The sequence below is a fragment of the Brassica rapa genome, chromosome A05 (assembly GCF_000309985.2).
Source record: "Brassica rapa cultivar Chiifu-401-42 chromosome A05, CAAS_Brap_v3.01, whole genome shotgun sequence".
Taxonomy (NCBI): Eukaryota; Viridiplantae; Streptophyta; class Magnoliopsida; order Brassicales; family Brassicaceae; genus Brassica; species Brassica rapa.
Genome location: NC_024799.2, coordinates 8979002 through 8995456, shown reverse-complemented (window position 1 = coordinate 8995456; position 16455 = coordinate 8979002). Strand labels below are relative to the sequence as shown.

Sequence of the window (16455 nt, the reverse complement as noted above, 5' to 3'; positions counted from 1 at the left end):
GGGGCTGTTTGTTTCACCATTTGTCATCTCCATCCAAATGATTCATTTGTATGATCTATTCAGATGATCTATTCAGATTTTTGTGATTGTTTGTTTGTCCATCCATATGACTCATCTAGATGAATCATCTAAATGGATCTTATGTTTGTTTCTTTATTTTCATTTCCATTCAAATGAATTTAGTAAATAAATTACCAAAATACCCTTGTGTTGATTTAATCATATGTTTGATATTAATTTTAACTATATTATATTTAACTATTTAGTTTAATATATTTACATTAGAATTGTTTCAAAATTAACGATTTTATTTTTGTGGTTTGGGCGGGAAAAAAAAAGATTTTTTCGGTTTTAGCGATAAAACACATTTCACGGTTTTGGCGGGAAAACAAGATTTTTTCGGTTTTGGCGGAAAAATACAAATTTTCGGTTTTGATGAGAAAACACGTTTTTGCCGTTTTGGCGGAAAAAGACGTTTTTGGCGGGAAAACGCGTTTTTACGGTTTTAGAGGGAAACACATGTTTGCGATTTTTGCGGGAAAACGATTTTTTCCGGTTTTGGCGGGAAAATACAAATTTTCTGTTTTGGCGAGAAAACACGTTTTTGCGATTTTGGCGAAAAAGACGTTTTTGTGGGGAATCGCGTTTTTGCGGCTTTGGCGGGAAAATACGTTTTTTGCGGTTTTGGCGGGAAAACACGTTTTTGCGGTTTTGGCGGGAAACACACATTTTTGCGGTTTTGGCGGGAAAACACGTTTTTGCGGTTTTGGCGGGAAAACACGTTTTTGGCGGGAAAACATGTTTTTGCAGTTTTGGCAGGGAAAACGCGTTTTTGCGTTGTTTGCGGTTTCGTGGGAAAATGAGATTTTTTTCGTTTTGGCGGGAAAACGAGATTTTTGGTTTTAGCGGGAAAACATTTTTTTTTTTTGTTTTGACGGAAAAATATGTTTTTGCAATTTTGGCGGGCCAATTTTGGCGGGAAAACGTGTTTTTGTGTGTTTGGCGGAATATTGTGTTTTGGGATGTTAGCGTAAAAACATGTTTTTTTGTGATTTTGGCATGAAAACACGTTTTTCGGTTTTTGCGGAAAAACACGTTTTTACAATTTTGACGGGAGAATACGTTTTATAATTTTTACGGAAAATTGTGTTTCTGGGGTTTTGACGTGAAAAAATAGTTTTTAGGTTTTTGCGGGAAAACATGTTTTTGTAGTTTTGTCAGTTTTCGTATGTAACAAAAATGATATTATGTTTAGGTTTGTAATTTGTAAATTACATTAGGGGCATAATAGACATTATACCATTCTGAATGAACCATCTCCATTCAAATGATCCAAATTGGTTCAGCTGAATGGACTTTAAAGTTTAGCCTAAATTTCCAAAAGTCATCCGGATGATCCAAATTTCACTTTTAGTGCATAAACAAATAAAACTCTCATCTTCATCCAAATGACTCATCCAGATAGAGAAACAAACGGGTCCTTAATGATTTGACCTTTAAACCCTTTTTCTTTTGATGATATTAAAAAAAGCTTTAGCGGTCCATGTGAATTCGTTGGTGTGTTGCCTTGGTTTGATCCTCCAAGACATGATACCGTAATACAGTATCAACATAAAGATGATTACTGGTTAATATCTGTCTATTTACTTCTATTTTTGGCTTTAATCTTATGTAGTATTGGTTTTCTTATAGGGGTATTGCCAAATAGACTCGACATAGGCTTAGTATGGGATCAAACATGTATCCATCAGCATCAGCTTCTCTACTTGGTAATCACAAAGACGAAAGCCTAGCTTATGTTCCCGTTGAACAGTTTTTTTGTTCATGAACATGCTTCTCTCTCTCTCTCTCCTCTCTCTCTCCTCTCTCTCTCCTCTCTCTCCTCTCTCTCTCTCTCTCTCTCTCTCTCTCTCTCTCTCTCTCTCTACAGCGATGTTTTGGTTTATGTTTCAGCCAGAGCAGAAGTACGAGATTGTGAAGAAGTTGCAAGAACTGAAGCATATATGTAGGATGACTGATGATGGATGCTCTCCTGCTTTGAAGAGAGCCAATATTGGTATCGCTGTTTCTGCTGCTACAGATGCTGGACGAGGCACTTCTGATATTGTTCTCACCAAGCCTTGACTCAGTGTTATCATCAGCGCGTTTTAACCACTCAAGCTAAATTCCAAAGAATAATGAGCTATACAGCCAGTGCTCTCTTTTAAGCTATAGTTTTTCACTGTATTCTCTCTTCTCCAATCTCACTTTGTTTTCCCATGTTGTTTTCTAACAGATTTATGCAGTCTCAATCACCATTCGTACAGTGTAAAGTAAACAACCTTGCATGTATTTTTGAACATCTTTAAATCTTCATGTTTACGTCCTCTTTGTACCTCTTTTATAGTTTGGGTTCATGCTCATTGCTTTAATATGGATAGTGAGTTTCTCTCTTTTTAAAACTTCCTCCAAGTGCTTTAAATGTTAACTGCTCGACATGAATAATCATGACTATCTCAGAGGAAAAAGTCATGCCTTCTCCTACACCAGATAGCTGGAAAATCAAATAAATCTTTGCAAGTGGCATTGTCTTTGGAGGCTATTGGCTTTAGTGGCCATCTTTTTCTTTTGTGCTGCTTACAGAACCAACTTCTACCCAGTATCTAAAATATACACAATCTTTCTCTCTCTCTCTTTTTTTTTTTTGGTAAAAATGTTAAAATATACACAATCTTTCTCTCTCTCTTTTTCTTCAATCAACTTCTCCAATATCACACAAGCATGCTCTCTTTGTTCTTTTCTTTTGAGAACGCTTCATGTCTGAGACTTGAGAGGCAATGTGAAAGACCCGTCCCTTCCCCAACTTCTCCTGGGGTTCCCAGGACGGAGTAGGGGTACACTTGTCAAATTTCCCGACAACCCGTGTATCCCTTACTGGTCCCCTTTTTATGAAATTCACAACTTAAACGGTAAAGAAACTCCAAATCCTTTTTATTGCTTAAAGATCTTAACGGAAATCATAAGTAAACAAGTTTAAACACCGGTCTTGAAAAGCAAACGATTTAAAAATAAGAACATGAAAATAACGACATTCCCGGCCCAAGAACCATCACCACTCCAACCTTACTCCTGCGTTTCCTCGGCCGTACCTGCGGAAGAGAGGGGTGAGCATTTTGGGGAAAATACTCAGTGAGGACGGGTTCTAGGAAACCCGCTAACTCTTATCAAAACACATAACACAGCAAGTATTAAAACGTAATCTAGCAGGGGCTAGCAGTTAACAATCATCACCCTAGACGCCTAGGACCTACACAGCTCAAGCGGACCAACCCTCCCCTTTTCTTGCTGCATCCCTATGAAGTCGCCTGCCCTGGTACACCCGGCATCCGGTTCCCTTGGATGTAGTCCATACCCCTTGCAGTGTATTACGACCCCTTCCCGCCAAGACTCGGCGTGACTCAATCTTACCGGCGCCTCTATCTTTACCCTGCCGTTTTTGAACGCTACGACCGCCGCGTTTCCCATACTCCCCACCAGTCCCTCGGTGGTTTGTATTTCATTCAACTTTCTTAGTTTCTCTTAGTCTTACTAGACTCTTTCTTTCTTTAGTCATTCTAGACTCTTACTTTATTTACTTTCTTTCCCTAGATCCACTAGGTTCTCAATCATTATCAACATTTCATCAATCTCATCATTGAATTCATTCATTCATCATAACAATCAACCTAGCTCATACTAGATACTCCCTAATACTATACAGGGTTAGGGATCTTGAGAGGAGTTCACAGACAAGTCCTCACCTTAGTTGGTTGTCGATCTGGATCTAAGACAGCGAGGGCAGCAGTTTCTGTTCCGGATCTGGCTCTCGGAAGTCTGGATGAGAGAAAGGGAGTTTTTGATCTCAGATCTATCATCACCGATGACTAGGAAGAATAGGGATCTGAGGTTTTACCTTAATGATCTAAACGCAGGCGGTTACACTCCACAGAATCGAGAAGCCGACGGCTTGGCACCCGCGATCGGCGACTTGGGCTGCGCGGGCGGTGGTCGACGGCGGCGCTTCCTCGGCGTGCTGGTGGCGGCGGCAGCTCTTGAGTCTCGCAGGGCTTCGCTTGGTGGGTTTCTGATGGCTCAGCTGTAGAGAGGCACCTCCTTTTATATTTGTTAGGATTAGGGTTACTTAGGGTTTCTCTCTGTTGGGCCTTTTCCACTTGGGCCTGGGCCGGGGTGTTACAATTCTCCCCCACTAGAACTGAATTCGTCCCCGAATTCTGCTGTGTCTCTGTCTGGAACATCCCCGGATAGGCATTCAAAAATTGGGACTCACGCTCCCATACCTCGTCAGGTATCCCATCTCTTTCCCATCGTACTAGTACCATCCCTACCTTCTTTCCACGGACATCTATCTCTTTCCGGTCTAGAATCCTGATAGGGGTACTATTCAGGGTTAAGTTGGGTTGCGCGTCCAGGGGTGGCTGGGACAAAACCAGCTCAGGCTCTCGTACCACCTTCCGTAGGACTGACACGTGGAACACATCATGAAAATCTGCCATGCCGGGTGGTAGCACCAGTCGATACGCTACTGCTCCGATTCGCTCCGTGATGACAAAGGGGCCCATGTATCTAGGCTTGAGTTTCTTTAGTTTCCGATTCGGATCATTTCCGCGGAACGTACGCATTTTTAAGTATACCTCATCTCCTACTGCGAATTCTAGATGTTTTCGGCGCTGGTCAGCATAACTTTTCTGACGGTCGTGAGCCTCTTTGAGACGATCCTTCAGCAGGTTTACCTGCTCTACTGTTTCATTAATCAGACTCGGCTCCATACCGCGTCGCTCCCCCACTTCGGTCCAGCACATCGGAGTTCGACAGGGCCTCCCATACAGAGCCTCGAACGGGGACATTCCAATGCTAGCATGATAACTGTTGTTGTATGCGAATTCCACCAGCGGCAGGTACTCACCCCACTTCCCTCCCCAGTCCAAGACACACGCTCGCAGCATGTCTTCCAGTGTCTGTATCGTGCGCTCCGACTGACCGTCGGTCTGGGGATGGTAGGCCGTGCTGAGGTGTACCTTGGTGCCCAATCCCTTCTGGAACGCCTGCCAGAAGGCTGAAGTGAACTTGGGATCCCTATCCGACACGATGCTCACAGGTATTCCATGTAGCCGTACCACAGTGTCTAGGTACTTGCGGGCAAGTATGTCCGCTCCGTCAGTCTTCTTGATGGCAATGAAATGTGCTGTCTTTGTGAGTCGATCCACGATTACCCATATTGCATCCTTATTGCCCGTGATCCGGGGCAATCCTGTCACGAAGTCCATAGTGACCATGTCCCATTTCCATTGGGGTAGTGGTAAGCCCTGCAGTAATCCACTCGGTACCCTCTTCTCCGCCTTGACTACTTGACAAGTAGGACACTGGGAGACCCACGTTGCCACGTCGCTCTTCACTCCATCCCAATGATAATATCGTTTCAGGTCCCGATACATCTTAGTACTTCCGGGGTGAATGGAGAAACGCGTCTGATGAGCTTGTCTCAAAATTTCTCTCCTCAGGTCCCAGTTATTCGGAACACTCACCCTATTCCGGAAAAGTATGGTCCCGTTTTCCGCAGCACGGTAACCGATGACTTGTTTGCTGACCTTCTCCAGTAAACTGTCATCCTTCCGCTGTTCTTCCTTGATTCTCCAAAGCAAATCTGCCTGATCCAATGCTTCAAGTCCCATTCCGTCCTCCTGAACCGTCGTGGCCCTCAGGCTTAGTGTTGCCAACATTCCCGAGAGCTCTTGCACCTCTCTGGCCCCTGAGACATCGGACCTTCTCCTGCTAAGCGCATCTGCGACTGGGTTTCCTTTCCCAGGATGGTAATCGATTTGTAAGTCGAAATCGGCTAGCATTTCCATCCACCTTCTTTGCCTAAGGTTCAGGTCAGCCTGGGTGAAGACGTACTTCAAACTCTTGTGATCAGTAAAAACTTGCACCTTCTCTCCGTATAAGTAAGCCCGCCAGATCTTTAGGGCGAAGACCACAGCCGCTAGTTCCAGGTCGTGAGTGGGGTAGTTGACTTCGTGTTTCTTTAGTTGTCGTGACGCGTAAGCAATGACCCGTTCTTCCTGCATGAGTACACACCCCACTCCCACCCCTGAGGCGTCCGTGTATACCACGAATGGTATACCGGTTCGTGGCAGGACCAATACTGGTGTCTGAGTCAGCTGATGTTTCAACTGTTTGAACCCTTTGGTGCACGATTCTGACCAATCAAACCTGGTGTCCTTCCCGGTTAGCCTGGTGAGGGGTTTTGCTGTGGTGGCGAAATCTCGTACAAACTTCCGGTAATACCCTGCCAGACCTAAAAAGCTCCTTAATTTCGTGGCATTCTTTGGGGTAGGCCATTGAGTTATGGCTTTGATCTTTTCCTGGTCTACCGCTACCCCAGCCTCTGTGATAACGTGTCTGAGGAATCCTATCTTCCTCTGCCAGAAACTACACTTGCTTAACTTTGCGTACAGCTTATGTTTGCGCAATTTTTCCAATACTATCCTGAGGTGCCAGTCGTGTTCCTCCTTGCTCCGAGAGTAGATGAGTATATCATCGATAAAGACTATCACGCAGCGGTCTAGGTACTCTCGGAAAACATTATTCATCATTCCCATGAAGGCTGCCGGCGCGTTAGTTAACCCAAACGGCATTACGACGAATTCGAAATGTCCATAACGTGTGCGGAACGCAGTCTTCTGTACATCCTTCTCGGCTATAGGAATTTGGTGGTATCCCGAGGCAAGATCTATCTTGGAGAACCAGGTCGCTCCTTCCAACTGGTCCAGCAGTTCGTCGATCCTGGGTAGTGGGTACTTGTTCTTGATGGTCACCTTATTTAATCCTCTATAATCAATGCAAAGTCTCAGGCTTCCATCCTTCTTCCTAACAAATAGTACTGGAGCTCCCCATGGCGAGCTACTTGGCCGTATGAATCCCTTGCTGATCAAGTCTTCCAACTGCTCACGTAACTCGGCCATTTCCGCCGGCGCCAGACGATAGGGGGCCTTGGAGACAGGTGCAGTTCCTGGTTCCAGCTCGATCGTGAATGCACTGTCTCGATTTGGCGGGGGTCCTTGCAGAGGCTCGAATACGTCCGCGAATTCCCTCGCTACCACCACATCCTCTAGCCTTGGTTCTTTGGGTGCTTCTAACATTTCTATAGTGGCCAGGTACGCACATGCCCCTTTTTAATTAGTTCTCCGGCCTGTGCCATCGATATGATCGTGACCCCGGTCTTCGTTCTTGTTCCTTCAAACACTACTCGTCCTCCCTCCCGGGGAATCCGTATGTTTGCTCCGTTACAGTCGATAACCGCCCCATATTGTGATAACCAGTCCATTCCGAGGATCACCTCGTACCGCCCCATTTCACCCGGCATCCGGTTCCCTTGGATGTAGTCCATACCCCTTGCAGTGTATTACGACCCCTTCCCGCCAAGACTCGGCGTGACTCAATCTTACCGGCGCCTCTATCTTTACCCTGCCGTTTTTGAACGCTACGGCCGCCGCGTTTCCCATACTCCCCACCAGTCCCTCGGTGGTTTGTATTTCATTCAACTTTCTTAGTTTCTCTTAGTCTTACTAGACTCTTTCTTTCTTTAGTCATTCTAGACTCTTACTTTATTTACTTTCTTTCCCTAGATCCACTAGGTTCTCAATCATTATCAACATTTCATCAATCTCATCATTGAATTCATTCATTCATCATAACAATCAACCTAGCTCATACTAGATACTCCCTAATACTATACAGGGTTAGAGATCTTGAGAGGAGTTCACAGACAAGTCCTCACCTTAGTTGGTTGTCGATCTGGATCTAAGACAGCGAGGGCAGCAGTTTCTGTTCCGGATCTGGCTCTCGGAAGTCTGGATGAGAGAAAGGGAGTTTTTGATCTCAGATCTATCATCACCGATGACTAGGAAGAATAGGGATCTGAGGTTTTACCTTAATGATCTAAACGCAGGCGGTTACACTCCACAGAATCGAGAAGCCGGCGGCTTGGCACCCGCGATCGGCGACTTGGGCTGCGCGGGCGGTGGTCGACGGCGGCGCTTCCTCGGCGTGCTGGTGGCGGCGGCAGCTCTTGAGTCTCGCAGGGCTTCGCTTGGTGGGTTTCTGATGGCTCAGCTGTAGAGAGGCACCTCCTTTTATAGTTGTTAGGATTAGGGTTACTTAGGGTTTCTCTCTGTTGGGCCTTTTCCACTTGGGCCTGGGCCGGGGTGTTACACAATGAACATGAAATGATGTCCGCTTTGTACTTACAAGTCAGTGTTGTGAGTCAAACCTTTATACTCATCACTTGATCAAGAGGTAAGTATTTTGTAGAACGACCTGGTTTGCTCTTACTTATTGCCTTCTAATAACAAAAGCGGTAAAGCATAAAACATTTTTTCATTTCTACTTGCTTTTATTTACCGATATGCTGTGTGGAAATATTTTTCTGCATTTCTTTCAGAGGAGTATTCTCAATTCATATTTACGATATGCATATGAGTAGTCATCTCTGTGTTTCTTGCTGTACCGTCGCAAGAACTTGCGAGTCAGAGTTCAATACAATTCAGCTTATTTATGAATAATTTTTGTTAAATTCTCTGAGTATTAACTACGGGTCATTTATAATGTTGTCCAGAATTTGAGTGTCATTTATTAAGTGCGGCTTCTGAAAGTATTTTACATTGCTATGGTTACTGTTTTTGCTTCCTTGGTTACAAATATGTTCTATACTAATTTAACTTTATATTGTACGCTGATTTTTGTTTGAAACATGTAATAATAATTAACTTAAGATACGCTTAGACTTATACCGATGAACCCATCTGAAATTTTATAAGAAGAATTATGCTTACGACGAACCTTAGAGCAACTCTAACGGTGGGTTTTAACCATGCAGTTGTTAAGTTATATTTTGGTGTATGTATATAAAAGTATAATAAAATTCTTGGAGACAAAACCAATAATATCTTATTTAACATATTATTGATTGGATTTCCAAGAATTTTAGTATAGTATTAATTAAATTATTATTATTATTTATACATACACTAATATGTAACTTAAGAACTCAATTTTAAAAAACTATATTTGGAAGTGCTTTTATAGGATTGCGTAAATTACTATTTTATAAAACCAAAGTCTTATTGTTTTGTCAACAAAACTGTTTGTCGTAAATATTATCTCTGGACAAAAAGAAAAGAGAACAATAATTTTCTTTAACTAATGATTAGAGGAGCAAGCTTTACAAGGATGAAAAAAACTAAATTTACCTACATGAAAGCAATGCTGAACCTTTCAATTTTATCTATCAAAAGTTGATCAATTAAACTAAAAGAAAAGGGTACCAATAGCCATCATTAATTTTTTTTCTTTTTTTTCAACATTCGATGATTATTTTAATCCTAACATTATTTTACATTAAACATAATTTAGAAAAAAAAAAATCACACATAATCTGCAGAGTACATGGATCTAATATGATATTCTACTTTAGCATTTTCATAGAAAACAAAGCAGCTCTAGTATACCATAAAAGTGCATAAATAACTATTATATGAATTTATTAACAAATGAGTGATTACAAACAAATTAGTTAAATAGTATTTTTTACTTTTATATATTAATAATGAATCAGATAATTTTTAGTAGTATCTGGAATATGCGATTCAATTTTCAGTTTTTTTACCTCGTAAGTTGGATGTGAGGTACTAATATATGTTTCTGATATTTGATACTTTAAACATTTTGGTTAATTGAATCCAAATATATCAGCTTAGTTTAAGTTTAGTACTGGTTTAGTTCATGTGTCCAAAATGTTTTCTTTCAGTAGTGTTTTATTAAAAAAAATTTTGACAGCTGTAGTGTTTTATAATTACCTGGTTCAGTTTGATATTTCTCAATTAGAGTAGATATGGTTTGGGTGGTCTACCCAGGCTTTGATACGGGTCCTTCCTTCCTTCCCCTAACGATTCAGACTTTCACTTACTAGGATTCGTGCCGTTTCAATCTCACTAAAACGACGTGCAAGTCACTTGTCTCCATGTTGAACGCTGTATCGTCTCTCCCCCACAAAGCCGCCATCGTACAAAGCGCCTCCGTTTTCATTTTCCGGCCCCCAAATCTTTTTATACTTTCCCGCCTTGCCAGAAATGTTAAAATCGTTTCATCAGCTGCTGCTAACACAAACCCTAAAACCGTAGAATGTCGACGTGGCAGCTATTACCCGATTCAAGCGGCGACGGTTTCCGGTGGGATGCAGCTGGCCGGATTCTTCAGTCTGGCAAATCCGATTCTCCGCCGACCACATCTCCCCCTCTACCTTCCATGGCGGATCTCTTGCTCCGAGGTGATTCTTTTTTTTTCTGTCGATTGGTTATTCATGTGGTGAGGGAGGTTAAATAAATAAATGATTGTTTGATGGAAAGGATGCTCGAAACTTATAGAACCAGAGGAATCGAAGCCAACAATGTTCACGACTGCTCTGGGCAAATCTGTTGCTCTTAAAGACTCTTCGCTTTCCAGAGCCAAATCGATTTTATCAGATTCAGGTACCCTTTCTTTTAGTTTTACAGCAAGGAAACCTCTTTTAGATAATAGGTGAAATGCTTTCAGAAAAACGTTTTGAATGTTCTTTGTTGTTAATTTCACGCTGTTTGTTGAGAAGAAGGAATCAACTTACTATCTTACTTTGTCAAGTGGATGACTGACTATTAAAATTGACATTTTTTTTTGTTGCTAACAGCTGATGATCTATTACTTGCCTTTCTATTTGTGTAGACGATGTCGCTCTCTCCAGGGAGAGTGGGTTTGGTGTTCCCAACTCTTGTTTCCAGACTGCTTCTAACAAGAAGGTTAACGTGTCTTCTGCTGGTATGGCAAGAGCCAAGGCATTGTTAGGACTAGAAGAAGAAGATGATTTTAGTGTATTCAAACACGTGAACCACCGTTTGCCTTCTTCCCACCAGCAACATGGGTTAAGGACTCCTGAGACGTTTGGTGCTGAGCATCGTTCTGTAACTCCAGGAGGACATAATGTATCTGGGAAAAGATGTGAAATTTTGAGTTCATCTCCAAAGGTTCCTCAAACAAAGTTTCAAACTGCTGGTGGGAGATCATTGTCAGTGTCAGTCGAAGCCTTGAATCGTGCCAGAAGCCTTCTTGGGGACCCTGAGTTAGGGCCTTTCTTTGACGATGTTGATCACTTTGTTACACCCCAGAAAGATAAATGGATAGGTGGTGATATTGCTCATGAGAGCAACAAGCATACATCTAATAGTTTCATATCTCCTCTTCAATCTTCTTCAAAGCAATTCAGATCAGTCAAATTGGAGGACGTAGCTTCCGGGGTTAATTTGATCAAGAAATTTGATGCGGCTGTTGATGAGACACATGGTAACACGCCTTTAGCATCTGATAAGGCAGTTACTAATACCATGGGAACCGGTTTCATTCCAAGATCTTCACAATTTGGAAGGCAAGCTCACCAGCCACTTGTCGATATCACAAATCGCAATGATATAGCTCATGCTAACAGTAACAATAGACAAGAAAGTAGCCAAAAGAAAAGACTGGGAAAGACAGTCTCCGTTCCTCCTTTTAAAAGGCCGAGAACCTCCTCCTTTAAAACTCCTCTAATGAAAAATGACCAGCATCCTTCAAATGGTAATATATTCAGGAAACCTTTTTTTATATGGTTGCCTCTCAGATTTATAACTGTTGGTGTCCTGTCTATTATCAGGCTTTTCTGTAGTATCTTGTGATACACAATATTCCAATAGGGTGCTTTCTACAAGAACTGAAGAAAGGTCTCAAAGAATATATATCAAGGATTATTTTGGAATGCGTCCAAGAGCTACGACCAAGGTATACCTCTTTCGTCCCTTTCACATGTTCCGGTGTTATATATATATTTACCTTATTGTTTTTCATTCACTCAAACCACGCTTACGGGATGTTTTTAGATGGCTGTGCCAGAACATGTCAGACGAATCAAATCAAGTAATGCAGATAAATATGCATTTGGTGATGTCTCTTCTTCAAGTGTGGTGGGAGCTGAAACTTTTCATCAGATGTTGGCAGAATCTGGTGCTTCCTTACAATGTGCATCTAGAGAGTAATTTCTCCGTTCCCTTGAAATGCTTTAACTTTTAAGTTACCCATCTTGTTTGCATATTGTATCAGACGTACTAATGATCTTGCACGTGACTCTAATTTTATTAGATAGACAGTCAGAGTGAGCAATAATTTCTACACCTATTATCTATTTATCTCTACATGTATATGCACTAGGTGGGTCACCAATCACTACAGGTGGATAGTCTGGAAACTCGCATGCTACGAGACATACTACCCAGCCAAATGCAGAGGAAACTTTCTGACAATCACCAATGTCCTCCAGGAACTAAGATATAGGTTTCTCCATCGTTCAGTATATCTTTTTTTTTTAACTTGTTATTACTTGAACTAATGCAAAGTCTAACATGATTAATCTACCTACATAGATATGAGAGAGAGGTCAATCATGGTCACTGCTCTGCAATAATGAGGATTCTGAGTGGTGATGCTCCAGCTTCTTCAATGATGGTGCTCTGCATATCTGCTATTAATCCAGAGACTCGAGAAACACATGGTTCTGATAGTGGCAACAATGTGAAAATAGAACTCACTGATGGGTGGTATGAACTTGCTATTGTTGTATTCAAACCTGTTTTCTTGCTTTCTTTCCTCATGGATTTTTTCTAAAAATAAAATTCACAGGTACTCGATAAATGCTGCTCTGGATGTCATGCTGCGAAAACAGCTGAATGCTGGAAAATTGTTTATTGGGCAGAAGCTTCGGGTAAGTTATTTCTTGCAAGCTTTAAATATTTTGTCTGGCAATACATATTTTTGGTCAGATCATTTACTTCCAGCATGCTCACGTTCTTATTACTTATTTGAAGATTCTTGGGGCAGGACTTTCTGGCTGGAGTACCCCAACATCACCTCTTGAGGTTTCTTAGACTTTGAATTTTCTTTTAGACTTTTAGTTAAAATCCTCCCATGTTGGTTTCTTCATGATTGCATTCACCCAAACTTTCAGGCAGCGATTTCGAATACAATCTATTTGTTGTTGCATATTAATGGGACATACAGAGCTCACTGGGCGGACCGACTAGGATTCTGTAAGTAGCTTTATGCTGTGTACCTCACTACTACATCCTCTGAGTTGCTTATTTCATAGCATTTTGTGCTTTCATATTGTTTTACTTATATTGTCTTTTGATCTCTTCTTCAAGGTAAAGAAGTTGGTGTCCCTCTGGCTCTCAACTGTATCAAGTGCAATGGGGGCCCTGTGCCTAAAATGTTAGCTGGAATTACACGAATATACCCTATCCTATACAAGGAAAAGTCAGTATAAAAGAAAATTCTGGCAGTATACTTATGGCAAAGAGACTTATACTTGCTTGGTATTACAGGTTAGGTGAAAAGAAGTCAGTAGTTCGATCAGAGAGGATGGAATGGAGAATGATCGAGCTGCATAACCAGAGGCAAGTTTCTATTATTAGCTGTAGAGAACAACTTTTAGTGACGTTTATGTGATCAATTCAGAATATGAATCTCTTGTCTATGGAGTGTCATCAGTAACTAACCAAAGATTTAAAGGTTCCGTTACATACAATCTGTATATGATAACAAATCTTCTGGCCTTTCTGAATGTGGAGGGATATTTCTATTGTTCTAGTCAACAGACGAGCTACAGTTTGCAGTTCTTCTCAAGCTTACTTGTCATTTTTTTTATGTTCTGTTTGACTGTAGGCGCTCAGATCTTATAGAGGGTCTTATATGTGAGTACCAGGGAGGAATCAATGGTGTCGACAGCCAGAACGATACTGACAGCAAAGGAGCCAAGCTCTTTAAGCTGTTAGAGTCTGCTGCTGAACCTGATTTCCTAATGGCAGATATGAGTATGGAAGAGTTGAACTGTTTCAATAGATATAAAGAAAAGTTTGAGGTAGAATACTGTGAATCTTTCTTAACAGGTCGTTTCAGTTCTAAATTAAAATAACTGTTTCAATCTAAAACCTCAGGCGGCCATGGAGAAAAAGATGGAAAAATCAGTTGCAAAAGCTCTGGAAGACGCTGGCTTAGGTGAAAGGGATGTCACTCCATTCATGAGGATTAGGCTTGTTGGACTGACGAGCTTAAGTTATGATGGACACCCAAATCCAAAAGAAGCCATTTTAACAATCTGGAATCCAACGGAGACACAGGTATATTGAAAATGCCTGGTCTTTGAATGGTTCCAGGCACTTTTTCTAATGCGTTATATAAGTCTACGAGAACCTTTGCCATATGAGTTTTAGATTTCAGGGCGAGTTCGTATCAGAAATGCGACCACATGGTTGAGAAAATTTTGTTTCTTGTAGACTCATAAAACAGTTGCCACTTACTTCCACTGTGACAGAGAACCGAGTTGACAGAGGGGAAAATATACGCAATGAAGGGGCTGGTACCAATGAACATAGATTCAGAAACACTGTACTTACATGCCAAAGGATCTAGCTCAAGATTGCAGCCTTTGTCTCCAAAAGCTTCTGAAAGATTTCAGTAAGTTGTTTTGTGGCCTTTCTGAAGACATACCTAAATCTATCTCATTCTGTATGTTTATGTTTCAGGCCCTTTTTCAACCCCCGTAAATCGATGTCATTGTTGGATCTTGGTGAAATTCCTCTTGGAAGGTTGATAGCTTTTGTTTATGTTCACCCTTTACCAAACGTACTTTTGCTTATCTATTATATCTTATATAATCATCATCCTTTTAGTGAATTTGATATGGCGGCGTACGTTGTATATGTTGGAAATGCGTACACGGATGTTGACCAAAAGAAGCAGTGGGTGTTTGTTACAGATGGATCCTTACAATATTCAGATTCAGGGAAAATCGCAAACAGACTTCTCGCTATAAGCTTCAGAACATCATCCATGGATGACCTCCACAGCCCCCTCATTAGCCATAATCTTGTCGGATCTGTGGTAAAACTCAAAATCTTGTTAATGCAATCAAGTGGCAAGAGCGTTTCACATTGTTATAATAAATGTTGTTTGGCAGGTAGGGTTCTGCAATCTAATAAAAAGAGCCAAGGATGTGGAAAACGATATGTGGGTTTGTGAGGCGATGGAGAACTCGGACTACTTCTTAAACGCAGATGCTGCTTGCCCTTCTCACCTTAAAACCAGCAGTGGCCATATCCAAATATGGGCTAACCTCTCTTTTTCTAAATCCGTCCGTTCTCTTTCTATTATTTATTATATAATCTTTTACCAAATGCATAGATGATTTGGATTCAGTCATTCTTCTAATAGCTGCTCTTGTTTTTTTTTTTTTTTCAGATCATCGACCAACTTCGGCAGAGAGCCCTACTTATCGTCGGTGCTTGTTAATAATATCATGCACAAGGTGTATTGCATACATATATTATATATTTTGGGATAGTTAAAGCCAATTAGATCCGTGAGTAACGATAAACATAAGGATATTTTTAGTCCCCGTACTTGGTAATCTCCTCAAAGACAACATTGTAAGAAAGGTGTCGTGTGTTTGTCATTTGAACTTTGAGTCTCTCTTGGGGTAAATTTAATGATTTAGGATTCACCAAGTCCCACTAGAATTTTGTTTTAAATTTTTTTTTTTTAATTAAACTCTACAATAGTTGCTCTTAGTCAAAATTACATATCTCCCAAACAATTTTTTTAACTCAGATTGAACTGATAGCTGGACTGGGTTAAGCTGTAAATTGGACAGATATCTTGGTTGGTGGTTGCATAAAATAGCGAGGTGGTCTATTTTATCTAATTTATTAATTTAGAATCCTATTTTTAATCTACTATAAAGAAGTCATATTAAGAGCATAAATTAATAACTTAACAACCTAACCTAAATTTACTCAAATATAATGTTTTTCTAACAGAATACAATATACGTCTAAATAATTATATTCCAAATAGAAGTCATTATTGGTATACATTGTACAATTATCATTGGTATTTATAAATGAATAATCATTGTTAGATGCTTATGTCAGATTTCTACCTAATCTATCTATCTATATCTATACTAATAAAATGGACTTTTTGAGGCTACATAGAGTATCCACATCAGCAAAAAAAAACTTCTCCCGAAAGATGACACATATCATAAAATATAGTTTTACATTTTAATATTACTAATTTTCGAAAATTATAAATAATATGTAAACATACAGCATAAAAAATAGAAAAACTACATTAAACATATGTAAAATTGTAGTTTTACATTTTAATATTAAAAAAATTGACCTTTTGAGGCTCCATAGAGCATCCATATTAGCAAAAAAAAACTTTTCCCGAAAGATAACACGTGTCGTAAAATATAGTTTTACATTTTAATATTACTAATTTTCGAAAATTATAAATAATATG

General features: G+C 40.5%; 1 protein-coding gene across 2 annotated transcripts; it reads left to right on the top strand.

Annotated features, from left to right (window-relative positions):
• Positions 1-8282: 8282 nt before the first annotated feature.
• Positions 8283-16196, top strand: LOC103868332 (protein BREAST CANCER SUSCEPTIBILITY 2 homolog B). Of its 2 annotated transcripts, XM_009146442.3 has the most exons (19): positions 8284-10360; positions 10440-10562; positions 10792-11676; positions 11753-11877; positions 11976-12127; positions 12304-12426; positions 12516-12689; positions 12772-12853; positions 12957-13007; positions 13097-13178; positions 13293-13404; positions 13473-13544; positions 13813-14008; positions 14085-14267; positions 14462-14604; positions 14673-14735; positions 14820-15030; positions 15107-15280; positions 15388-16196. In XM_009146442.3, exons 1-19 carry the CDS (start codon positions 10216-10218, stop codon positions 15436-15438), a joined length of 3147 nt encoding a protein of 1048 aa, XP_009144690.1. In that variant the 5' UTR covers positions 8284-10215; the 3' UTR covers positions 15439-16196. The 2 variants fall into 2 exon arrangements, with proteins under 2 accessions (XP_033148025.1, XP_009144690.1); XM_033292134.1 differs by having other exon boundaries at positions 8283-10360; positions 15107-16196.
• Positions 16197-16455: the final 259 nt, after the last annotated feature.